The sequence below is a fragment of the Cavia porcellus genome, unplaced genomic scaffold (assembly GCF_034190915.1).
Source record: "Cavia porcellus strain 051 isolate PalLab524CR breed Dunkin Hartley unplaced genomic scaffold, mCavPor4.1 scaffold_22, whole genome shotgun sequence".
NCBI classification, from domain to species: domain Eukaryota; kingdom Metazoa; phylum Chordata; class Mammalia; order Rodentia; family Caviidae; genus Cavia; species Cavia porcellus.
The window spans coordinates 39,431,135-39,458,340 of NW_026947505.1; the positions used below are offsets into that span (position 1 = coordinate 39,431,135).

The 27,206-nt window shown below is 40.5% G+C and overlaps 1 protein-coding gene across 6 annotated transcripts in view; it reads right to left on the reverse strand.

Annotated features, from left to right (window-relative positions):
* The window catches only part of Qki (QKI, KH domain containing RNA binding), a 149,848-nt gene extending 144,510 nt beyond the window's left edge, over positions 1-5,338 (reverse strand). For 3 of the 6 annotated variants that reach the window (XM_063233091.1, XM_063233093.1, XM_063233092.1), the window contains exon 1: positions 4,901-5,338. In XM_063233091.1, coding sequence (XP_063089161.1) covers positions 4,901-5,042 — 142 coding nt within the window. In that variant the 5' untranslated portion in view covers positions 5,043-5,338. The remainder of the gene's footprint in view (positions 1-4,900) is intronic. The other 3 variants (XM_063233089.1, XM_063233090.1, XR_010041974.1) reach the window with 2 other exon arrangements.
* Positions 5,339-27,206: the final 21,868 nt, after the last annotated feature.

Sequence of the window (27,206 nt, forward strand, 5' to 3'; positions counted from 1 at the left end):
TGCAATTTTGGAGCCAAATAATTAAAATTGGCTTATAATTCTAAGTATGATCTAGCATGGGCCTGACTACTATTCTCCATCTGTCCTCAAATTAGATTTTTAGGCATTTTCACAACAATTGACATTCCAACAGCAGAAATTTGCTGCTTTTTATCAACAAACAAACCTTACTATGTCACAGCATTTTCTGAGAAACGCAATTTTTGCTTTAAAATGCATCAAACACATAAAACAAATTCTTGTTAGCTACTCTGAATTTCTCGTGAAAATTATACAATAGTTCCAGTCAGTTTATAAAAATCTACTTCTAACAACCACTTCTAAGATAACAATATGTAATATATCAATTAGAGATGATTTCTTAATGTTATTCTTTTTTAAATTCTCTATCATTTCTACCTTTTTTGGTTTTGCTTTTAAATAAAAATCTACTTCTATGATCACAGTAATGTAACTGATTCTTTCAATATCAACAACAAAAAATTAAGAAAAAACATGTCTTAGTATATTACTCTCAAAAAAGGAGCAACTGAATGCTTCAGCAAGGCCAGGTTAAAGCAAAAGGGTTCACTATACTTCATTTCCTTTGTCACAGCAATCTAATTCCCTTAAAAAGGAAAACAAAATCACTTGTTCCAGCTATACGACAATGAAAACCATGCAATAACAAAAGCTAAAAAGTCAAATATGGGCTGATGATACAGCTCAGTGACAGTATTTGCCTAGCACTGAGGCTCCCAGTTTAATATCCAGCTCTGCAAAAAAAAGGTAAACAAAAGTCAAACAAGCTCCTATTAGCTTAATATTCACAGTACTAAGGTAGTCATATCAAACACACTGGCAAATGAAGTTGATAAAGATACCTGTTTCTCTTAACTCAATTGTGTTCATACCCTTGCAAGTATTTCTTCTATAAAACATGTTAACTGGATAAAGTTAAAAAAGCAATCATTTTCCATGTATAGAGCAGTATAAAGTTCAAAAGCAAAGAATGAGTGCTACATAATCTATAACATGATATAAACGACCTTTCCCATTATTAATATAGCTGGTGACATCTCCAGAGGAAGAAGCAAGGATAACAGAAAGAAATGGAGAAAAATAGCCTATCACTATAACTAATGCAAAAGCTTAGGTACAAAAGCATAATCTTAGCTCCTAAAGTACAGATTACCTCACCTTAAGTAAAATCTATTTGTTACACATACTGATTACTGTCAACAATGATGCCATCTTCTGATAAAAAATTAAATTTTTAAACAACTGCACAGCCAAAAATCTTCTGAAGTCATGTACTTTTTAAACAAAACCTTTGGTAGACAAATAAGGTGGCTCAAAAAAAAAGAAAGAAAGAAACAAAACTGTAAAAGCAAATAAGGTATACCACACTCAATAATGAATGCATAATTGCAGAACTTGGGAGGCTGAAGCATAAGGATTCCATGAGGTCAATCTAAACTTGGGCTACATAATGATTTTAAGAACAGCCTGAACTACATAGCAAAACCCTGTCTAAAACAAAAGGCATGAGCAAGAATGTATGCATACAAAATAAACATTAACATGTTAAATCATTAATAAAGTTTTAATTTGAAATAGTTTTGCTCACATGTTTAATGGCGACAAAATTTATTGCCAAAAACAGATAATCAGAACATGTTTTCAAATCATTTATACAATCTGATCTAAGCCCTGCACTAATTTTTCTGAAATCCACAATAAAAAGATTTATACATATTGTCCTTCCTCACATTTTCTATTTTCATGTCATCTTTAACCTCCCCTCTACCAAAAAGAAAGAGAGACAGAGGGAGAAAATTTTAAATCTATTGTACTTCATTCTCTATTTGGGATTTTTATGTCAAACTGATATTCTTTACATTCTCTCACTGTAAAACTTTGTAAAAACACAATCTGCACTCAACTACTGTTGTTTACATTTCATTTTCACGACAAAGAAAGGCCTTTAAAAAAGCACTATGGCAGTAACTCTCTGTAGCTTTCAGATGGTTCCAGAGCTCAGTTAAAAACTTGCTGAAGAAAAGAGGGTACTTAAAATGCAAGTTTTATCCATAATCCAGTAACCAACTCTAACGTCAATGAAAGGTAACATTTTCAACTTAAGTGACATTCTTTAATAACTGGCCGAACCTAAAATGTACTCCTGACTTCAAAAACAAGCATGTTGAAGATACCTGGGAGAAACGACAGGTCCTTCGGACAAAAATTTAACAGAAAGCCTGGGTATGAAAAATATGAACTGAAGTTAACTTTAACGTCATGAAATTAAAATGTACTTACTAAAGCATTCAAATTGTAATCAAAGGAAAACCAAGCGAGCTTAATTCCTAAATCTGTAAAGTAGCGGAAAAATTCTCAAACTGATAGAATTCTTCAAAAGATTATTTGTAGTTTCTTAAAATGAAATTCTTAAAAGTTTCGCTCAAAATCCCTAATTATGACGAACATGACTAAATATTTTCATTAAACTAATCACTAACCTAAAACTCGGTTTCGTCTGTATTTAGAAGTAATTTTTACACCAAGTGTAACAGACAAAGGAAAACGTAATTTCTATTCACAAACAGAAACCAGCATTAATTTGTTTTGGACAATGACAGGCCAAAAAGGTTTGGTAAAGCACAAATTTCACAATTAAATCATCCAGAAAAAAAAAAAAAAAGAAAGAGAGACAGACAGAGAGATGCACAAAACAAAACAGTATTTTTCTTAAGTCAAATTACATTTATTAAAAGGCTAACAATTACAGGAAGCAGCTTACTCCCCACCAACAGCCCCTTTTCCTGCATGTTTGTACTGGTATGATTAAAAAAAAAAAAAAAATCAAGCTTCCTAGTCATTCCATTTTAAACAAACTAGCTACCAAACTCAAGCAACTTTTACACTAGGGAGGCTAAAAAGGCTGAAACACAGACTAAAATGAGAGAGTGAGCAAACTGCTTTAAAAAGATCATTATTTAGAACATATCCTAGTAAAAACTAGTGATCTTCTACATCTGCAACTCAAAGAATCTTTTTCCAAAAAGACACAAATAAACCTTTGCTAGAAATAACGACATATGTAATTGGAATTTCTATATTGGAACAATTAGAAATTACTAAAGCCGAAGGCTAGACACTTAACGGGAATAAACTCCAAATTTAGATTTCAAGTTAAGTTTTATAAAAGCACAAGAAGCTATTTAAAAGCTAGTAAGAGAACTCAAAAATTTTTAAATTTTTATCCAATCTATACTATTTGTTAGAATTTAACATTTTGAAAACTTAATTTTGGTTAATTTTACGTATTTCCACGGTCTGTTTTCATTTCAAAGAACATAAAAGACTTCTAAACTGTACTTGGAAAAAATCTCTCATTAAAGTATCATTACTAAAAGTCAACTAAGATATTGCAAGAAGAAAACAATAGTTTATAAAGTGTTTGCAACACTTAGACACATAGTGACAGATGAAGTGATCTATAACTTGTTTTAGCTAAAATAGGTCAGATCGTTGAAAATGTTACACATTTTGTCTCAAACATTTCCATGGTTAAGAATAATAACTGGCGCCCCCTAGCGGTCACATTTGGAAATACTCAATTTAAGAGTTCCAGCTTTTTTTTTTTTTGACATTCCAGAAAGTTTTCTGCCTCCACAATCTTTCAAATGCCAACACAAATAGGAAAAGCAGAACCCCTTAAAGAGACAGCTCAAGTTTTTCTCTGCAGCAATTTGAGATTAACGGATATGCTAATCCGACAGTGTAAAATGCCTGCTTCGATTTAGATTACTGCTGCATGCTGAATATACGTAAGCAAAACAACATAGAAGCAGTAATACCTGTTTCCTACTTTAAAACTACCCTTTTGACTTTTAAGACGACAAAAACTACTGGGATTCTTTAACCATCTTTATCACGGAGATATTTCCGGTCTTTTGTTCTTTCCTAACATTACAACTCCCTAAGCTTCACTCCTTTTCCCCAGCTTCATTTGAAAACCCTCAGAATTCTGGAAAAAAAAAAACCTAAAATCTATTGTTTATCTTTATAGCAGTTTTCGGTTTCCCTTTAACAGGCCTCCGGAGGGGGAGGAGGGGAGAGACTCCCTTCAGCTCGATTTCCAAAATAGATTCTTTTGTTGGTCCCGTCTTTCCCACCCTGGGCATCCACAGAAACCTACAGCTACCAGAAATTAGTACTCCAGGTCGCTGTTGCAAGAACTTCTTAAAAGAAATTCCAGAGTGGACCAACATTAATCTTCTTGTCATTCTTCGCTCCCCACAGCGCTCCACCAGCTAAGCTTTCACAAACTTTTGTTGGATTTTATTTTCGCCTTCTTGAACTCCTAGATCCCCACCCCGCGAGCCCAGGCGGCAGCGCCCAGGACGAATCCTCCACCCAGGATCCCTACAAACAGGGATCGCGCTCGGGTCTGTCATCGCGGTATTTCCTGCAAACACTCTCCCACTCCCCAAAAGTGAAGTTAAACTCCTCAACACTTCTCGCTTCCCCAAACAAAGGACCTAAAAGTGCTTTCTGCTGTCATTCAGAGCTTGCCTCCAGCACAGTTTCTCAGGCCGGACGAGCCCCGCGCCGCCTTCAGCCTTAGTGTGAGCAGCCGCCCCGCCTCGAGCGTCGTCGGGCTCTAGTGGCGAAAACACGCGCCCCAGGCCCGCGCAGGGTTGCTCCGGGGACCCCGGTGGCGCCGGCCCCGCCCCGCGTCGGCTCGAGGTCCCGGGTGCCCGATCAGCGGGCCGACTGTGCCCGCTGCCAGTCCGCCCGCGACCTCCTTGCGCCCGCCCGGCCTCCCGTCCTCGTCCCCGGGGCGCGCGTCCCGCCGACCGTGACCTTCCTGCCGCCCCGCCATCCCGAGCGTGCCGGGCCCGGGTCTACTCACCTTCGTCCAGCAGCCGCTCGAGGTGGTTGAAGATCCCGCAGAAGTTAGGCAGGCTGCTCATGAGCTTCTTGTCGTTCATCAGCTGCATCAGGTAATCCGGAGTGGGCTTCGGCTTCTCCTTCGTTTCCATTTCCCCGACCATATTCCAGGCTCCGCCGCTCACTCCGCCCGCCGCCGCCGCCGCCGCCGCCGCCGCGGGAGAGGAGGGAGGGGCGCGGGCGAGCCCCGGACGCCGGCCGCTCCGGACGCCGCGTCCCGCTGTGCGCCGGATCCTGCTCCGGCTCCCGCGCCGAGCCCCGGGGCGGCCGGCCCCGCGCGCCCGCCCGCCCCGCGCAGGCACTTTCCGCGGCCCCGCGCTCCGCGCCGCTCCCGGCGCCCGGCCGGGTCCTTCGGAGGCAGGCGGCGCGGGCGGGTCTCGGCCGTGCGGGTGCGGTAAGGGTGCGGGCCGCCGCGCCGCGCGAGAGCCGGGCCGCCGCTGGGGACTGTCGCGCCGCCGCCGCCTGCGCAGCGCTCGGGTCTCTCTGTCGTGCCCGCCGCGGCGCTCTGCCGCTCCGCCGCGCGCCGACTGCGCTCCTCCTCTTCCTCCTCCTCCTCTCCTCCTCCTCACTCACTTGGCGGCGGAGTTCGCCTCAGTTCAGGCGGTGCAGCCAGCGGCGGGGGGGAGGGAAGGCGGGAGGCCGGGGGCGGGCGGCGGGCGGGGCCGCGCAGGGCAGCCGTTAAGGGCCCGGCCGGCTGGCGCGCTCCCGCTCCGCGCCCCTCCCGCGCCCCCAGCACGGCCGCAGGCGCCGTGCTCCCCCTGCGTGCTCCCGCCGGCCGACCCGCCGGGGCGGTACGGGGTCGGGACACCCTCTGCGCTCTTGTCGCCCCGGGCCGCGGGCGCGGTCGGCCGGCGCGTTCAGCGAGAGAAATTCCGAGAGAAATTCCGTCGGGACGCACCGCGACGCGCCGGTATTGCGCTTGCCACCGCCCGGGCGTCGCGTCCCCGCCCGTTACTATAGTTTTATTTTTTTTTCCAAAAAAAATAATCCCCAGTCTACCCTCTGCGATACCCCCAACGAGAGATGATTTTTTTTTTTTTTTTTAACGTCCTGTTGCTTCACGGGGGACTCTCGGGGTGGGAGTCACGTGGCCCGACACGTAGCCTTGGGTCCCGAGAGCGCGTGCGCGCGTCGAGGCCGGTGGCTACGCCCCTTCCGAGGGTCGCCCCGCCCCCGGGGGGCCGCGAGCGTGCGGTGGGGGAGGGGAGGGCCCGGAGCGCGCCTGCGTGGGGCGAGGCCGGGGTGGGGGTGGTGGCCCCGCTCGCCTCGACCGTCGGACCCGCTGTGGCGCCGAAGAGGGCGAGTCCGAGAGGGGCGCGGGGGGACTGAACAGCCTGTCCAGGCGCCGCAGTGTTCTCGAGACCTCGGCGGGCACGCGGGCCCCGCCTTTCACCGGTGAATCCAAGCATATGAGTCCTCCAGTCGTCAGCTCGGCAAGCCGCGGCGCCGCGCGTCGCAGGGGCTGGAAAGCGGCTGGAGGGCCAGCAGGGCGCAGCGGGCGGCGAGCGCGGTTCACGGCGGGACGGCACCCGGGAGGGGCTAGCTGCAGCGGTGGCCCGTTATTCCGCGAGCAAATCACAAAAGTGAGCCCAGCCGCGCACAGAGTAACAAGAGCAGCTTGCACGGCGCTGCCTTCCTGATTGCCTCGGTGTCGCCTTGACAGGCTCAAGTCCCAAGAGCAAATAAAGAAGCTGTAACAATTGGAAAAGCCAAATTCATTGTTTAATTTTATGAACTTGAAAAAAATCGTACAGTGAGCCAGAGGTTTTTCCATACTATGTGATGGGTTTCAAATACTTTGGGAAACAATTTTCTGAAGTGTATCCTTGAACTCTTCTTTGATAGATGGAGGCTGTCAGTCCCTAAATCTGCATATTGGTCTTATTTTGGGTTCTTTAAAACGTGTTCAAGTAATGCCCACAATCATTTAATACCAACCATTTTGAGAATTAGCCATGGCTGAAATGTTCTGTTCATCGTCTTTTAACTGTTTCAACTAACGTGGATTTTATTGCTAAACTTGGCTTTACACAAATTCTTAAGATACTAAAGGAATTTGAAAGGAATCAAGTGCCAGTAGCTCTGGGTTTTTTATTTAATGGTCGCTGAGATTTTTTTTTAAGTTATTTTGTTGGAGGAAATGGAAATGTCTTAGTAGACAAAATTCAAAACATGTAACTCTTCAAATATATTACATTTCTCAATGGCCATAGCTCCTCATAGAGCCATAGATGTTTTCATTATGCTTAAAGGAGGAAATGTGTAAAAACAGGGAATAGTAATTTGATCAAAAAGTGGATATCTCCTTAAGTACTTTAAGCTGTGTTTTTTCAATATGTCAGGTAAAGTAGCTTTAAAATATTTTGATGCTGAATTAATTCATTTTCTTTGCTTATGTAAAAGATGCAACTCCTGTTCTTTAGTTGGTTCGCTCATTTCTTAAGCTTCCAGGCCTTGTACTGTATATCTATGTGTTTGAGTCTATCATTAGTACAGCTTGTGGCTTTTTTTCCATGAGAAACCCAAAGAGTAAAAGGGTAACTTGCCCAAGACTAGCTAATGAGTCTTGACTCTAATTCAAATTCAATTGTATTTTATTCTAAAGCTCATATTCTTTGCCTTTTGACCAACTCTATCCTGTAAATCCATTGAACCTTATGGAGTTATACCATTTTGTACTCGAAGTAACTGCATTTTTATAAAATCCAACTGCTTTTTATAATCAAATTGACTTAAAGAGCAATGAGAAGCATTTCCCATATATTGTGTTAGTCCCTTAGGGTTACAGCATTTTACTATAGTAATAACTATTAGGTGTTACCTTCTCAAGTTTATGTAGATTGTTTCTCCGCTTACAGTTTTTAGTGGTTTCTCCTTTCAGGAAAAAATAATCTAAAGAGTTTATCAAAGCCTGTGAGACTCCACGGGGATTTGGGTCTCTGCCCGCTGTTGACCTTCCCCAGCTCCCTGACTCTTGCCCTCTGTCATGCTGTCCTGCTCCACCACTCACCTGGTGTTTCCTCTGAAAGCTTGCCTCCACATATGTGTAGGGCCTGCACCCACACTCTCTCAAGCTTCCCTCAACTCCAGTAGTGCATGCCTGCACACACAAATCTCTTCCATTATTTAATTACTACCTTTTTAATTCCTTTCATAGCACTTATTTCCATTTACTACCTCTTATCAGGGGTCAATTTGCTACCACACTGAGTTCCATTCAGATCAAGGGCTATACTTTCTTGTGGGAATTCCCAGCACACAGATTAAGAGCACATGATTAAGTATAAAACTAGTTACCCATATGTTCAAAAAATAAATACTACATACCTCTTATGTATGAAAAAAGGCCACAAAACTTACCTGTCTTACAACTTTTAATCAGCACAGATATTTAAGGTAGGCAGGGATAGTCACATTTCAGAGATGAAATAGCTGATTGCTTAGGAGCAGTCAGTAGCTGTTGTAAGCAGAATGGGATCACACTGGATACCACTGTCTCCCTTGAAGGTCCTTGTAGAATTTTTTCACTGTTAAAGAGTATGCCATCTATGCTGAACTTAAAAATGGTTCCACGTTTTAAGTAATTAACCAGCAAAGGAAATATGTTTTCTGTTGTCTGAAATTTCATTGGTTCCATTTGCTTATTGATGTTCTTGACATGTAAAATAGAAAATTACAGTATTCCAAAACCTTTTGTCTTCATCATAAATTTCTTGCAGGAACTAAAGTGTTCTTGGACCTAATATTTAGTTTGATAACTTTTTGTCCCAGTGTTCTTTTTAAAATCCTTAACTTTTCCTAAAAGGAAACGGCATTCTCAATATCTAACAATTGTTTCCTTACAGTTGATTTGAGTATCCTTTTTTAAATTGTGAGATGATTTATCACTATTCAAAAGATTAAATATGATACGAGTATGACTGTCTTAGTCTACTATTTTGAGTACCAGTTATACGTGTATACATTCACTAATCCTAGGTCCCTACAGACTAAGCTTGGAGCTAACAGCATGCATATTTGAAACATTAACATATCACGGCCAAAGAAAGACTAAGGACAAATGCTGTAAGGATATCTGTGAGTGCTACCATTCCCTGCCTGGAAGCCACAAGACTGCCCTGGGAAAGGTGTTTGATCTGGTGGTTGAAGGAAGTACTAAGGGAAGCCAATGACAAAAACTTGGAAAGTTTAAAAGTACCAGGCTATAGGGTAAAGTCTTTCTTGATGCCAAATTCTGGTTGACCTCAAATAAGCCACAGAGTAGATGAAAGCCTTGGGATTTTTTTTTTAATGCAAGGAAATGAATCAAATAGCAACATGGCATATTTACATTTGTTAGTATAAATATAGCATTTGTAAAATGAAAGATTTTTCCCTATTGAGGTACTCTAGTGTTAATCGTGCTGCTTTTTTTAAACCACTAACATAATACTTCCAGATGTAGTACTAGCATTTAGCCTAAACCACCGCACAGCAGTTAAATGTTAACTGAGGGTGTAAAGTTTCTACTCATTAACCCTAAATGAAACTTTAGAGGTAAAAACTCGCTCAGCCAGGGTGTAGGCCCTTGTGCTATGTAATCAGACCTTCATTCCAGTCTCCATTAAACAGTCTCCAACCAAAAAGTAACTGTAGGATTATGAGAGTGAATTAAAAATGCATTTTGTTTTGATCAACTTTCAGACTTGAGGTTTTATGATTGCAAAACAGTTTCAGTAGTGTTCCCCTGGATTAAGTTAATTTGTGGTTTACTTCTTTCAGGATCTAGATCCTTCAGGGTGAGTCTGTATATATTTTAACATATTAAGCAGATATCATTTTGATTCATAGCCTGTGAGTTAGTTTTAAATAACTGATGTGGGAAACATTTTATGAACAAAGGAAATAACTATTCATGTGCCAGACATTTAGTCAAATGTCACTATCCTTTACTAAAATTTAATTTAGAGACTGAGTAAATTTTTCCAGTGATTTCCCTATGAATGTGCTTTCTAAACTTGAATTTCTGGTGGGACCATGGAGAGACTGAGAAGGGAGGACACAAAGTTGCAGAGTCCCATGAAAAGCCAGACACTTTGGTTATTGACTGCCGGATAGCACTGATTTAATAATTATCCTCATTTTACTGCTTTAAAAGCTAAGGCACAAAGAGTTAACTTAATATGACTGTCATCCAACAGCCATTTAAAATGCTAGTGACAAGATTCTGCACCTTAAGTCTTTAGTGACTCCAAGTATACTGCTTGCCCTTTTTGTAAGTTAAATTCAGATGGCCAGGAGCTATTGTCTCTTAATGACTGAAGTAGCTGTCATCTTTTGAGTCTTTTTTGTTGTTGTCATCATCCAGTATTCTTGATATTGGATCCTCTTAAACATTAAGCTCTTGTATCTAATTGAAATGCTGCTGGTGTTGTATAACAAAAGATAGGGGAATAGGATTTGCTCACACCTGTAATCCCAGTACTCTGGGAGGCTGAGGCAAAAGGCTGAAAATCTGAATCCAGTCTGGGCAATTTAGCCACCTACCAAGACTGTCTAAAAATAAAATTGTTTAAAGATTGGAGATGTAGCTCAGTGCCAAGACCGTGGTTCAATTTCTAGTACTGGGTATATATAATTCTAAAAATCCTCCTTGGTTGTCTTCTGACAAGCTGTGAAAAACTATACAAGTAACTCCATCTATCTAGATGTTAAACTGATTGATCCTGGAAAATCCTAAAATTGTGATTCTGAGTAAAATATCTTCATTGACATTAACAGTTGACTTTGTGATAGTTCCATTTCTGTGCACAGGAGTGTATATAGATGGGTAAGTGATCAGGTAATGCTAATAAAGTCTTTAGATGTTCAGATTTGCACTCCTTATTGAAAATTTAAAGAATCATTTAAAAGATTTTGTTTCCCTTAGGGAATAACATACACTTGGTCAAAAGCCTTAAATTTTCGTATTTCCAAGGGTTAAACCAATTCTAGTTGGGGAGATATGATTAACACATTAGGATTTAAAAGTGGTATAGTGGTACACACCTGTAATCCCAGTACTCAGAAAGCTGAGGCCGGAGGATCACCATGAGTTTGCAGTCAACCTGGAGCTACATAAGCAACTTCAAAGCCAGCCAATGCAAGACTTTGTCTCAAAATTAAAATTAAAAAAAAGTGGGACACTAAAACCCTTCATTTGGCCAGGCAAGGTGGCACACACCCTATAATACATCTCACAGTTAAGGCAGGAAGATCACAGGTTTGAAGCCACCCTAAACAATTTCATTAGTCCATGTTTCAAAATAAAATGTAGAAAAGCTGGAGCTTGAGGTATGTAACTGGGTATGTAACAGGCACTAGAATCACGATCCCCAGTTTTGGGGTGAAGGCATCATCTGGAACACAGTGAAGGAATTTACAAGTAGAATATAAAGCTTTCTTGAAGGTTAGAATCCACTTTCTGTTCTTAAAATGTTTTCTTAATAAGTAGTCCACTTTTCATAGTTATTTGTTTGAATAAATAAAAGAAAAAATATAGTAACAGACATGGTTGGAATCCTAGGGTGGCAAGAAGCTGTGTAAGCTGCTAAGAGTTCCTTTCCCTTCAGTGACCATGGAAGATTTGAGAAGCTGGCAAAAAGTTCAGTGATGCCCTGTATTCAGTTTTTGCAAAATGATTCAGTGATTCATAAACATTTTGTAGTGTGAGCGACATTACTCTCAGCAGGAAGCATACCATCTGAGAGGACTGGAGCAGAGTATCCATAGTCTCCTGAATCTATTACAGGTCAGAAGTGAATACCTCTCTGTTTATCTACAGAATCGGAGATTGAACCAGGACTATCACAGTGAGTTACATTCCTACTCCTTTTTTCTATTTTTTATTTTGAGACAAGAACTTGCCAAGTTACTAAATTGCCCAGGCTGGGCTTGAACTTGTGATACTCTTGCCTCAGCCACCCAGAGTGCCAAGATTATAGGCATGTGCCACCATCACCAGCTGTACCTCTTACTTTACCATTAAAGAGACTGGAGACATTTTCTCCAGATCACTTTCACTTTATTACTTATTTGGATGTTGGATTAAAAGCAACTAATCACAGAGCTGATACACAACACCTTTATCAGGTTTTACATTTTGAAATATTTTCACACCACTGAGTGAGTGGTCACTAGACTTTGCCAAACTCCTCAGGCCTCTATCGGAGCTCCAGGATAGAACTGCTATCGGAGGTCCAGGGACTCTCCCCAGAATCCACGGGTATGAAGCCTGGCACCTTGCCCCCTCCAGGGCTAGCAGGTATTTAGGTCATCCCACTTGTTAGAGGTTGTTTTAGTCTCTACATACTTAAAACTTTTATTTTGTATTTTCATGTGCCAAAAACCTGCATTTACTAGTTTTTACTAACTGTGATGAAAATAGGTAATATTTTATCTAAAATATGGCATTCAGGTTCTTTGGACATTATCCAATTTTAGAATAAAGATTAATGAATGTCATGTTTATCCTTTTACAAGGAAACACCAAAACTCTCAGTATTACTTTCTGTTTTCTCCCAAATAATGTTTTAAGGAACAAATCTTTGCCAGAACTGAGAAATGATAAACTATCCTTGTGATAAACTCTACATTTCACACCAAAACGGTATCTCTCTTCTTTTACCTGTCCTGTGTAACCATTCTTATTCCTCTGCTGAGCTGTACAAGGAACAGCGGTAACAGCAGCATTTACTATTTCCTAATTACTCTAAGTCAATCTGTAAAAATGCATTACAGTTACATTTTATGGATTTGCCTGGACCACCAGCTTGATTAATTGGCATTAACTACCTTGTATTTTTCTGAATATCCACTGGTAGTAAGTAAGCATTGTTTTTAGATGGAAAAAAATAAAATATAGTGGGGTAAAATGAGTAACACTTTTTGCCTAACAAGTTCTAAAATATGCACCTTATTTTTATACTGTGAGCCTGGAATTAAGTAGTTGTGAGAAACTGCAAAGCTAAAACTGTGACAGGCCGTGGATGGGGCTTTGCCAATGGTGGTTGTAGCCTTTCTCTGTCCAGGTAAAGCTGTCAGAGGAGCAGAAAGACTGAGGAAGGAATTAGGAAAGGGAAAAAGGACTTGGATTGAGGACTTTAAAGACCAGCTGGTAACTCTCCCATCAGCTGACATGCCAGCACTAAGCCTCAGCCTCCTCCAGTTCCTCGAGGGGTGGCCAGGCTGCTGGTGGCAGAAGCAGCAAGCTTTCTCAGTGGCAGGTCCCTGAACTGTGAGGACCTACAGCCACACTGGACTTTCTCCTCTCTTTCTCAGCTGACAGGATTTCAACATTTCAGCTAGTCCCATGGCTGATTTCATGAAGGCACACTGGACCAGGCCACCCAGCCAGGCATTGTCACTCTGAACCAGAGTAGGGAGCAGACATGACGTGTAGAGTAAGAGGCGGACTGGGCCCGAGCAGTCAGACCGCTGAGGGAAGGAGGCCTTTCATGTTTGGACTTGGATAACTGGTTTGGGCCCTTTTCATAAGTGCTTCCCTCTGCATTGTGAAAATCGGAGATAATAATACCTTAGCCAACAACATAGCCATCTGCCAAGGCGGTAGAACTTCTCCCAGATGATGTGGGCAGATTGTCCTTAAACCCTGAGCAATGAAGGAAAGTTCTCCTAAGAGTCTGCATCCTGGTAACAGTCCACAGAAACAGCTAAATCCTGCTAATTTACAAGAAGTACATAAACTGTCTCTGCCTCTGTCTTTTCATCTGTGAAATGGGATGCTGTGACATAAGCATGTTAGAATTATATGAGGCCATGAATGTGTGAGCACAGCAAGATCTCCAGGACACACACACACATGCAGTAAGTGTCCAAGAATAGCATCATTTTAAAAAGTGAGAAGAGTTTACTGAATAGTACTCAGATTTATCAACGCACATACATTTTGGAATGTGGGTAAGTATCTGTATGCATCTTGCAATCTCATCCACAAAAGGTATTCAGTCGTGGGTTTTCTGCTGCTTCCTATTGCACAAACTGTTTCCTGTTCCCAAGACTGCTGACACTAGGAAGTAAAAGGACAAACAGACTGATGAAAACGACTGTCTCAAGCTGCTGTCTTGTCAGCAGCAACAACAAGTTTCTCTGAAGCTGGCCTCTGGCCTCCACACTCTCCAACACCTGGTTTTTCAGCTGCAAGCAGGAGAAGTAGCTTCTTAGAAAAGATGAAAGAGGCCTTCTTCCCACCCTACCCTAGAAGCAGCTGACCTGTCAATGAAGGGGCTTACCAGATCACATCTTCTGGCAAGTTCAGGAGCTAAGTGCATAGATGCTGACCCCCAAGACCTGCTGTGTTCACTTTGATGCCCAGGTGAACTCCTTTGTGACGGTCCAGCACTGAGGGCTACAGTGAGCCAGCTCAAGGCCCCTGCCCCAGGCATTACAGCCACAAGGGCACGCTAGGAGGGAGCACTAAGGGTGTCTGCTTTACCTGCCCACTCAGCAAAACCATGCTTCCTTCCAATCTCACCAGACATTCAGTAAGCAGTAGCACCCAAGCACACTTTAAAAAAAAAAAAAAAAGAAAGATACCATGGGGGGGGGGCGATAGCTCTTGTTTTGAGGAACTTAAAAGTCTGTGAGTGGGGTCAGAGGAGACAGAAATGTACATAGTCACAGGTGACTTCTACAAGTTCATTTTATTAGATCGCACACAAAGTAACTGCCAATAGGACTTCTAGATTCCCAGGCCTTCCTTAAAGTGAACTTCATCTCCCCAGGTAATTGCCCTGAAGTCTCAGGGACTGAGACTGTAACTTCCACTGCTTTTTGTCTAAACCACTGCTTAACACCAAGGCCACACAAAACATTTTACCAAGGGACACAAGTGAAGGCCTGGACGTACACAATTAAGTCAAGGTAGCCAAACAGAAGAGAAGGAAGAGGAACAGTAGCAGCAGCTTTCAAATACAGTAAATAGTTTCAAGATAAATTCTGAATCTTCCCTCAGAGGCAACCACATACCTCATTATAATACTAATACTGAACAGAATTTGTACTTGCATCTTGTTTTCCTGCTCACCAAAAATGTCATGTAATCAGTAGGTACCTGGGGACATGATTCCCACAGCAATGGCTCACTAACCTCGTCAAGGCCCCCCACATGCACAGTAGCATCCAGAAGGAGAGAGGGACAAAGCCAGGGAGAGAGACAGTTAGGGCTCAGTGAGAATGACAGGAAAGAAGGAGGTGATGGGAACCTGACTCCCTCCAGATACCGGCCTGAAGCCATGGTGAAAGAGCTCCTCCATCTCCAAGTGACAGCTCTGCCCAAATGCCTGTTTTTATATCAGATTTCTCCAAGGTAAAATCTTCCTAATATCACTGAACTGTAATAGCAGTCACAAATGTGAGTTTTGAGTGTACATCCCCCCACCCCCAGCCTCAAAAGTGAGCAGATACCTCTGGACTTTTCCCATTCTCAGTCATCATGGGGGTCTGAGAGTTAGTTCCCGTCAGCCCCTTGAACTCAGGAGTCTCAGGAAGGCCATGAGTTAATTGTGAAACATGCTAGTATGATAGACAGTGGTAGGATTTCTTGCTTACGATGTATACATACTAGCACCATGGCATGTACACCCTGTAATGTTTCTCTTACTGTCCATCATTGAATTTCCTTTGCCACCATCTTAGTCTTTTAGAACTAGCAAATACAAGACTGATAATTACCCTTCACTTGACATTGTATTCTGAAGTATCAATTTTGTCTTTGCAGTATTCATTCATAAGGTCATTCTAATAAGAAAACAAAGGGAGGTTGCATTTTTAAAAAAAAAAAAAAGAGCAAAAGGAAAGAATTTGACAAAGGCAAATTGTCTTTCAGCAAATCTGTTTTGCTAAGAAGTGAACCTAAAAGCAGTTTTGTTTTTCCCTAGTTTTAAACACAAGGATGCTACTCCTTACTTGCTATCTCAATGTTTAGCTTCTTCTTCTTTCAACCCCAGAGCATTTATGTAGCTGTAGTGTTTGTCTGTGTCCTTCAGGTTGGCTTGGGGAAACCTTAAGATTCTGTGTTCCATTTAAAATCATATGCAAGATTCATATTGTTGAAGACATATCCTAGTTTCTGAGTAATGTTAACAATTGGAACACGTTCAATCTAAGACAATCCTTAGATCTGTTGTTTTTAATTGCAATTGAATCAAATTACTGGTCAACTTCAAAAAATACAAAAAAAATCTTGTTTATTATATCTTTTCCTTCTTAAGAAGCAAAAGGAAGCCTCCAATCTAGGGAGGATATCTTTGTGCTATTAAACCTAATCTGTACAGCAACTAGCAGCTTCCATGAACCACAATTCTATACACATAGCTAAGGAACCAACGTTCACCCTTGGCAGTAAACAGCTTCCAGTGATTGCCATCAAGTGTCTGTGATCTCAAATTCTTACAAGAGAGATTTGCAAAGTGTGTAGTCTTTCCTTCCTAATTTAATTTAAACTTACTTGTGATAAAGAGGTAAACAAAAGCCCATGGGTTCTCCTGAATGCAAACATGAATCTCTGTATGAAACATCATTGTAGTGGCTGAAATATCCTTCCCCTACATCCAGATATTCTTCCGCCAGCTGCCATCCACCCAGTCCTCTTCCCATCTGTTTACTTCCTCTTGGGTGATCCCCTACCATTGAGGGACCCATTTCTCCCTTCAAGCCACTCCAGGGTCTCCCTACTGGACCTCTTCTCCCAGTACCAACAGTTGCAGAGAGTGACACAGCTTCCCCAACCTCTGCTCATCCCTGCTGTTTCCAAAATAAACAAATTAGAAAAAAGACAAAGAAGTTTCAGTTATAGAAAGGTCAAAGAGTTTCAAAAATTACCAACATTAGGAAAATTTACAAGGTTTGCCTAAGAATCTCAAAAACTACCAGCACTGGGTCCCAGAAGCTAACCTTATTTACATTTCCATGGAGACCTGGATCAACTACCTGGAATAGTTCCGCAACTTTCTTATTAATCTTGTGTAGTTGGAGGGTACTGGCACCTTTTCTGTTACAGGGTTGTGTGAGAGACCAGGCCCAGTCCTCAGTCTACAACAGAGAGATGCTGTTCTACCAGCCTTTCAAAGGCTTTTGCTTAGCATCCTGTCCCTACCTTCACCTGGCTCCTTTGTCCTTCAGGGATCATCTCTAGTTGAAGTCTTGGGTACGTCCTTACTATACTTTTCCCCAGGGACTCTTCTGGATCTTGAAAGTACCTTCCGGATCTCTCCTAATGTCTCTCAGCTCTCTGACATGGAGCAAGATGAGGCCCTCTTCCTCACTGAATTTAAGTTGGCCTAGTGAAGCAATATGCCATAACAACAGAAAGTTGTCTCTGTTGTGTGACCTCAGACAGAGAGCTTTATGTCAGCAGGCCTCAGTTTTCTCAGCTGCAAAGCAGGGTCACCAGTAATATCCACTTTATCATGTTAATAAATAGTGAGAAGAAAATCCTCCAAGACTTACAAAGTCCTTTGCATATGACTGGAATATACTGATTTCTCATTACATATTGGCTATTACTATAATCCATAAAACTATTCAGGTAAGGGGCTGGAGATTTAGCTGGAGCTGGGGACTTAGCACAGTAAAAAGTGCCCGCCGGGCAAGCATGAGATCGTGAGTTTGATCCCCGGTACAAAAAAAAAAAAAAGAGAGAAAGAAAAAAAATTCAGTTAACACCCTTAGATCTTATAGACTCACTGTGAGGTATGGGGATACAAATGAGAGTAAATATGCCTTCAGGAAGTTTCCAGGGTTTTAAAGGGGCAAGTATCAAATTATAGAACAATGCATTAGGTTATTTTTTTAATGAGAATATGCTTGGAATCTTTCAGGAACACTGAACATAAGCAACTAACTCTACCTGAGGACAAGAACAAGGAAGGTTATGCAGAGAAAGCTGCTGAGGAGCGAACTTGAATTGGACAAGACCAGACTAGAAGAGCGTGGCTGCAGGTAAATGTAGAAAGGCTGTCCTGCTAGGAAGATGAGCCGGGGAGTCTACAGTGAAGGCTAGTCCTGCCCTTGGGTGGCACTTGGCTGGACTGCCAGTTGATATCAGGTAGTAAATGGAACCAGGCTCCTTAAGCCATTAAGAAGAAAAGAAAAGGGCATTCTGGAGTCTACCTGTGTGACATCCATCTCTCAGGTTCAAAGCCCCACCTCCACATATTGTGTTTGAGATGAGGAGCATGCTAATGGTATGACTCCCACTGAATCTTTTGGTAGAGGGTGCAATGTTGAACACTAAAGCCAGGACCTAATGTGTCTACACAACTGCTCTCCCACTGAAATACATCATTAGCTCTTGAATGAATCTTTTTTTTTTGCACGTGGCACTACCTAGGCCTTTACAAACATCTTATTTCCTATTTCCAAGAATTATGTGATCATCTCATGTCAAATCCTGGCCCCAACAATTTCTAATTTTGTAAGCTGAGGTAAATAAGAAACCTCTCTGTGCCTGTGTCCTTTTCCAGTGGGGATGCTTGTCATACTTCACAAGCTGATGATAGTGTACTATCAACCAATATGTATGAACAGTCAGTGAGACTCAATAGCTGCTACAACTATGAAGCTACTAGCGCCCCTGGTTTTCTACCCACTTGCACAGTAATGCTGAATGATGAGGAAAAGATTGGTAGCACCTCACCAAAATGTTTTTCCACTTCTTCCTGCATACGTAACCCACATTTCCTTCTTCCTTCAAGTTAGGTGAGGCCATGTGCTTGAGTTCCAGCCAGTAAAATATGAACTGAGGTAATAAGTACCTCTTCCAGACCTGGTCCATAAATTGCTACCCCGTCCTTTGCCATCACCTTTTCAAACAAGCTAGCTGACATAGAGAAATATGAGTCTCACATTGTGTGAAAAAGCCCATCCTTCAGATGTTTCTTTGCATGATGTATTGTCTAGATAAGAAAGAAACTTACACCATATGTGAACTAGCATGCATTTGGCTAGCAGCCTGTCCCACCCTTACTAATACAACAGATATACACTGAGCTTTATGAAGGATAAACCTTGTAGTAGAGTATGAGAGAGTTACTATCTACCTAGCATGCTCTCTTCCTCTTCTTCCTCCTCCCCTTCCCCCTCTCCCTCCTCTTTTCCTTCTTCTTTCTTCCCTTGGTATGAAAACAAACCTCTCTTGTCTCATTGGAAATCTCAGCATCATTTTGATAGTTTAATGTCTCTACCATTAAATTGAGAGACATTTCCCAATGGCCCAGATCCTGTGCCCTTGGCCACAGTGATGGGTTCAAGGGTAGCTACCTGACTAAGGCAGTCTAATCACTCATTGCCACAAGCCTTGTTGCAGCTGTCAGGAGAAAAAGGGCCTTTATACTGCATTATATCCCCAGTCTCTCTCTCTCCCTTTTATGTTTCAATTTGAGACAGGATCTTGCTAAATTGCCCAGTCTGGAATTTGCAATCCATCTGCCACAACCTCTCAGAGCGCTGGATTACAAATATGTGCCACTATGCCTGACTTTAATAAAGTGATGAATTTGGAAGTTTGAAAGTTTTTGCAAATTTCCACTATATTTCTTTCTAATACAATTTTTTTGGTACCAGAGATCGGACTCATGACCTCGTGCTTGCCAGACAGGTTCTTAGGCTGCTGAGCTAACCCTCCAGCCTTTTTTGTTGTTATTACTGAGAATCGAACTCACAACCTCACGCTTGCCAGGTAGGCACAATGTGCCACTGAGCTATATACTTAGCCCCTTCTAATAGAATTTGATGAATGATATTTCTGTGTTTTTCATTAAAACAAAATATTTACAACCCCAGAGATGTTCAAAATGTGGGGAAAAAAACAATGTAAATAAATTTTTACAATTAATTATGTAGATTCTCTCCCCAGCCTTCACATGAGTCTTTTGAAGATGTGTAATCCATTTGCTGGGTCTCCAATGCCTATATTACCAGGCTTTATTTTTTAATTTTATTTTGAAATTTGTATGTGTAAACCATTCCCTTTTTCATTATGGAAAATTTTGAAAGCCATTTAATTCATTATTGTTGTTTTTTTTTTCATTCTAGTGAAAATCAGCCTGACCATTTGATGTCCCTCATATTCATTTCCAAGCTTTGAGTTCACCATCTCAGCAAAACCAGCCTTTGGAAAGAAAGACTTTTCTAGAGTCATCTTGTCTCTTGAACTTTACCTTCCTCCTGTCACTCTTGCTCTGCACACTCAGTCCTTCCAAAACCAGGGGCCAAGAATCCTAACTCCAAGAAGAGTCTAGGAATAGATTTTTAACAGCCTGTTCCTTCTGGGGGAGGGGAGAATCAGGAGTTATCCTTTATGCCTGGGCTTTCCTTTAAAGTCTTAGGCTCTGCTAAAAGATAGTTGGCGATGGTTACACAACACTGGAAATGTAGTTAAGGTCACTGAGCCTGTACAGAGCCAAAATGGTAATTCTCATGAAAATTTCCTCACAATAAAAACAAATCTTACGTACGTTGTATAAATTTCTAAATCTAAATCCTTCACACTCAGAGATGGCAACAAACAAGAAAACTGAAGACAAACAGGAAGAGTAATTTTGTGCCTTAGAAAAGTGCCGGACAAAACAAAGCACATATGTGCTTTGCCAACTGTCATTGGAAAAAACGGCTCTGTCACCCCTGCGCAGAGAAAAATTTTTAAAACAAAACAAAACGAAACAAAAAACAAAATAAAAACAAAACAAAAAATCAGCGGGGCCCTGGATTGTGTGGGCAGGAACAGGATGAATGGCGCCCCGGACCGCGGATTTATGTTCGAGTGTCCACTAACTTTCATCCTTTGTCTTCCTGCTCGATTCACATGCAGATTAACCCAGACCAAATCCTCACTAAATACTCTTTTTTTTCCACTCTCGTTCGGAAGAGAGAGGAGCATCTAAATATTTATGAGGCTCTTCCCGGAGTTTCTGGAAGAAGCGCTTTTCCGACTCTGTGCCTGCACCCAGCAGTTGCAGCGGCTGAGGATAGCGCGAGTAGTGCAGTGGCGCGCTCACAGCGCAGCCGCGGTGAGGGGCGAGGCCGTGGACACGCCAGAGAAAGGAGAAAGTTTCCTCTTTGCTATCGGGGTTGCAAGTGTAATGTTGTTTCAACTCGAGTAAGGCTGTGCGGAATGCTGGTCCTTGGGAGCACGACGGGGTCTTTCCATGGGTGCAGGAAAATGAAGCACGGGGTTTCAACCCTGGAGATAGTTTTATCAGAAAAGAAAGGATCTATGAATAGTTTTGGGATTTGTTTTGTTTTTAAAGCTGCACTTTATTACATGTTGCTTTATTATGGATTAAGTGTGGACCCCTAAAAGAATTCGTTAGGGCTTTTATTGCATTGTCTTTGTTCAATACCTTTTTCTTCCTCTTTGTCATTTAGATTCTGTTTTCATAGGCTAGCTACATTCCACTTTAAAATGAATTCACCCTAAATGTGTTTGCATGAAATTATACCTAGTTATGGCTTAGGATGTAGATCATTTTTAATTATATGGAATCTTTATGCTATTTTAATAGAATAATATATTAGCCCACTGGAACTGAAATGCAGACATCTTAATGGCCCTAATATCACCAGAAACAGCTCTCCAACCTTTAATCATCTTCCTCGCCTTCCCTTTGCAGTCCACCAAGGCTGGCCCAGGAAGAGACCCCAGGGTCTGTCCAGATGCTTCCCTTTTGCACACTGGGACAGGACATTCATAAGTATTAGTAGTACCGCTGGTTTGATACTTATTCTCATTTGTAGACATTAATATACAAGAAGATTAAGGTTTTATTTGACATTTTCAAAAATTTGTTCTAAATTCAAGAAATCTTTGGCATGACTTCCTTCATCTATCCTCATAGCTTAAAAGGATTAAAAAAGAAAAAATAGTTGGGAAATGTACCTCAGACCCCACCAGCACCCAGACTGCCTCTACCTGCAGGTGGCAAAGCGGAAAAGGAACTTCCGGCTGACCAAGGGAAGCAGGCAGCTCCCATGAAGGCTCTCCTGGGTATTTTTGTGACAAACCAAAATTTAGTCCTTGATTGTTGATACGGTTTTCCTTTCATGTTGAAGTAAAATACAGAACATGCCATCCTAATTTTCCAGCATCCTCCTTCCCCCTAAATCAGGTTACTGGACTCTTAGTTATTTGAAATCCAGATAACTGAGTTTAGTCTATGTAACATTTATTATAATCTAAGCACTACATGTTCTTAGCTTATAACCACAATGTCTTTAAATCAGCATTATCAATAAGAACTAAGACAAAAGTTCACACAGATATTTTTATAACTGTAATTGGATCTACTGAAAAAGAATTATATTAACTCAGCATTATTTCATAGTCATTTATTACTTGCTTGTCCAAATGAACAGATACTTGATTATATCTAAGTTTAAAAAATACTGTAGCTAGGTTTTTTTTTTTTTTTTTTAAGAGAGAGTTGGGCTGGGGATTTAGCTCAGCGGCATAAGCGCCTGCCTGGCAAGCATGAGGTCATGAGTTCAATCCCTGGTACCAAAAAAAAAAGAAAGAGTTAATGAAAGTGTTCAAAGTAAATCTTCCACATTCTGTCTAGGGGGAAAAAAATCTGTTCCTTGGCTAGGGCATTTTATAGAAAGCTCTGCAAAATAGTAGACATGTTTCATCTAAATATTTTAAATGAATGTTGTGAGGCCTTGATCAAATAAATGCATGAATAAGCTTAGTTGTTTTATGCATAAATAAATATATATACATTAACATAACTACTGCCTATTAATGGTATATTACCAAGCCTCAATTTGTCTTCCACACTTGCCCCTGCTAGAGGCCATGCTAGAGGATGGCAGCACAGTGTACCTGATGTGAAGGAGCTCCCCATAGCCATCCGGGGTCAAGATGGAGCCTAGCATCTCACAGGCTGACACCCAACAAGAAACTGTAGAGCTGGTCTTCTGACTGGCCACAGTAGGAAACTTCACTCTCCATAAATTAAGTCAGAGTTCCCCAGAAAAGATTTCTCTCGACTAAGAAATATTCCTCACTAATGAACTCTGCTTCTTAAAATTTCTACTACTTATAAGCCTTTAATATGTTTATTTTGAGGGAGAATATCATTATCAATTATTAATCTATGCCTGAAATAAGTGTATTAGAATAGCCTGAACAGGAGGATTAGAAAAGCTACATTTTAATTTAAAACAGGATATAGAAAGGGAAGAAAAGATCAGTTCTTTGCAAAAGTGTCCTGTATTGGAACATAAAACATACTAGAATGGAGTGCCCCAAAAGTCATGGTAACAGTTTTGGGGAACCTGGGGAGCTGCACACAAGAAAGAGATCTTGGGAAGGCAGAAGGAGCTGAGAATGAACCCTGTACAGAAGTTTGTTGAGAAAAAAAAAATGAATCAAACATTAAAATTGTATTGTTACCTATAAAATTAGAACCTATATTATATTATCCACATTAATAAGATAAGAGAACAGACATTCTCATGCTGATGATAACACTATAAAGTAATAGATTTCTTCAAGACAGTTTAAATTCTAAAATATTTAGAATTATGTGTGCCTTTGGGCTATAGTTTCACTACTGGGCATTTATTCTGGATAAATTATCATGACTGAGCAAGGGTAGAGTAATATTTCAAATGGGAAAATTAGAAGATATTTTTGTGTTTTATTATTTATTTTAGCTTAGCTGTAATTTCTATAATAAACATGAATTAATTGTAGGATAAGCAATCAGCAGCAAGGCCTGTTAAAAAAAAACAAAAAAATTCGTCCAGTCTGTGAACTCCTTTGTTGTCTGTTGATTGAGAGTATTCCTTTTGGAACCTTCATGAAAATTTCTCCAGTGTCACAGAATGCTTAGGACCAATAATACCAGGAGGAAAAAAAAAAACCTGTGTGCAAATACTCTTGAGACAGTGTCTTTCCCAACAACCAAACAAAACCATGAAAATTTTCAGGAAAATTATCCTTATTGGAATAATGTACATAAAATTTCAGTTTAATAAATTCAAATTTAATTCCTGGAAATAGTATATAAATACTTTCCGGTTTGATTTTTTAAAATACAACCACAGACAAAGTATAAGTAACATTTAATGTTTCCACTTCTAAAGTTAGAGACCTCCTTGTCAGTGTAACCTCTTTTTTTCTAGTGCAGCTGTGTTACCATGGCGTTTCATGCAAACAGAAAAGCATTGCAGAACATGGTCCATTCTCACACCAGAACCGAGCCAAACTTATATTAAAGTAGCTGAAACAAATGAAAATTTCTGTAAGTCTTCACTCAGAGCTGTAATATTATAACATAATATTCCTTTTTGCACTATTTTCTCTCAAATCTTTATCTCATGCCATGATTTTTGTCTCTTAAATATCTTTAAATAGTTGATCCTTGAAATCTCCGATCAACTCATTTCAAAGTTTAAATGCACTGCCTCCTAGAATGTTTGTACAACAGTCTCAAACATGATAGGAATGGGCAGCCCAGCTCCACCCCGCTGTAGATTCCATGGAGGCATTGGGAGTGGCTGCCACACATTGTGATATTTCTCCAACCTGAAACTCTTACTACCCTAGACCAAGACCCATGTTTCACAGCTAAGCTTAAATCCACATTAACTATAAAAGCCCTCTGGCTAAATGCCAGATTCCAAACTACCTTGACCTATCTATCTCTGTTTTCTGATGGTGTGTACATGTACAAACTCTCTGAAAAGAGTTGGTTGTGTACAGGAGAGAAACTTTCAAAAAAATATTCCCACAAAGAAATAATCACTTTATTTTGTCCATACAATCACTTAATTTGGTGGAATTTTTTTTAAAAAAGCAAGTATTTTTAAACTTTTTGATGAATCCTCTTAATTGAATGGTTTGTTTATATTGGTTAATTACTGAGTTATCTGCCTAGCTGAATCTTAAATATGAGTTCTCATAATCTAGGGGAGAATTGCCATTGAGTCACATTTTAAATCGCAGTCATTTTCCTGTGACCAATATTTAAGCTTAAGGTTAAACTAGCTGATTTTTAGTACTTAATACTTCAAGTGGAAAAGCCTGGTGGGGTTTGTCTTTGCCAATGGCTATTATTGGGCCCTGGCTTCTCTATCCTTCCCAGGAGCCCTATTATCTGAGCCTGCCCATTTTTGTCAGTTTTCCATGTTTGCTTTCTAAAGCAGACACAAGAATGCAGCATGAAAATTGATGATCCAGTCTAGATTTTCACTCAGTTCACCTCTGTATAGTATTGTACAGACATGAAAACTAGAGAGAGGAGGTCAAAGTTGGAGCCTAACAACCTTGGCTACTTGCCTTCATGACATAGTTACGTCTTTTAAAGTTACTATTTCACAGCCTCCTTTTCAATTTTTTTTTATTTTAAAGAGAATAAAACCAAACAAAACAGAATAAAGTCAATCAAAACAAAACAATGTAAGTGATACAAGATTTCAAAACACGATAACAGGGAATCAAAATGGCTACCATAATGCCTCCTGTATAGCCTTCACCATTTTGCTGCCTACTATCAGTTTTTACAGTGAAGAGTTCAGTGCCAGTTCTTTACTTTTCCTGATTGCTAAAACCAATTGATATAAGGGACTATAATGAGAAGACTTATATAACACTTAATTTTAAGCAGGATTCATTTATGAAATCATTGTTTTTCTAAGCTATGTGAATGGAATTTGTTTGCATAAATATAATTCCACCAAAGCCTCCTAAACTGTGAACTAATTATATGAGCTAATTTTGGAGCTTTCTCAAAGTTGTCACTGAATTAGTTATCTTTTACTTCTCTTTTATGTGTCATCTTGCTTTCCCATGTTTCATTAAGAATTAAAAGCCAAGTGAGACAAAGTATAGGCTATTTATATTTTATCAAGCCTCAAGATAATGGAAAATATTTTATCCCTGTTAGAACTACAGAAGAGTTAGGTGATTCTTAAACCAATATTTTGGCAGGACATAAAGGAACAAATAATTATGAGCAGAAATGTTTTAAAACATTTTTTAAAATAATCCTAGGGAGGACAGTTATTGTACTTATTTCAATTTTCCTTTGTAATTAACCTCTCTGTGCCCACATGTCTACGTATGTTTATACATACATACATTTGTTTAATGTATGGTTCTGAGGAGTGCTGGTTGCTGTGTCACAAGGTATAGATTGTCTTAGTCCTTCATGTGCTGATTGACTACATACAGAAAGTCACCTTGTATCTCTGGACTTCAGTCTTGTCTAAAATTAGAGCTAACAGTGCTTGTTCAATCTGAATCAAGGGCTTATATAAAAAACAAAGGAGATGATATGCGTAAAATTTTAGTCAGTTACATATACCGAGTCCTAATAACACATAATTGTGAATACAATAGTTATGCAAACAACTCAGTGTAGGATTTGGGGCAATATATTTAACTCCACTGAGCCTATATTTTTTTTTATATATGAAAATGTTATTACTGAAGTAATAGAAGTAGTAACTAGTATAATCTTGAGCCTGAACATATTATTTACAACTCTTTTTATTTAGTATAAAATGGAGGAAAGTAAAAATCGTGGAAGGAAGGAAAGAAGGAATGATGTAAGGGAGAGAGGAAGGAAAGAGAAAAGGAAGAAAAAAAGAAAGGAAAGAAAAAAAATGAAAAGAACCAATATTTATAAAAGTCTTAAGTAACCCTGGAAAGGCCAAGAAAGCAAAAGGAGATAAGGAAGGAGGGAAGGGAGGGAGGGAGGGAGGAAAAGGGATGGAAGGAGGAATGAAGAAAGGAAATCAGTATTTATAAAGGTGTCAAATAATCCTGGAAAGGGCAAGGAAGCAACTGTCTTGAAAACTGCTAGAGCCAAAAATCTGAATACTAATGAGACTTCATCGTTTCTCTTCTTATTGCATATTTTTCCTATTTTCTCAGACAAACATCTTGTGCAAAGGCATCTAGCCACCAGTAATCCCTGCTCCTCATCTCTCACCATTGTGCTATAAGAAAAAACAAACAACAACAAAAATACCTTAGCTAAATTTCCCATCTCTTCCCCCAAACCTGAGGCCAGCTGAAAAGTCCAAGAAAAAATCTGCAGTGCCTTAGCTCGGGATGGGACTCCCGGCTAGGAACATACCATTAATAGCTACTTTGAATCAGATGGTCAAGTGAGAGAGAAGCACTGCAGCACATTTCTCAAGAGAGGTAACATCCTCGGAAAAGCCAAGGGGCAGCGGCACCCAGGAGCAGTAACACAGATCAGCTGAGGGTCGACCCAAGT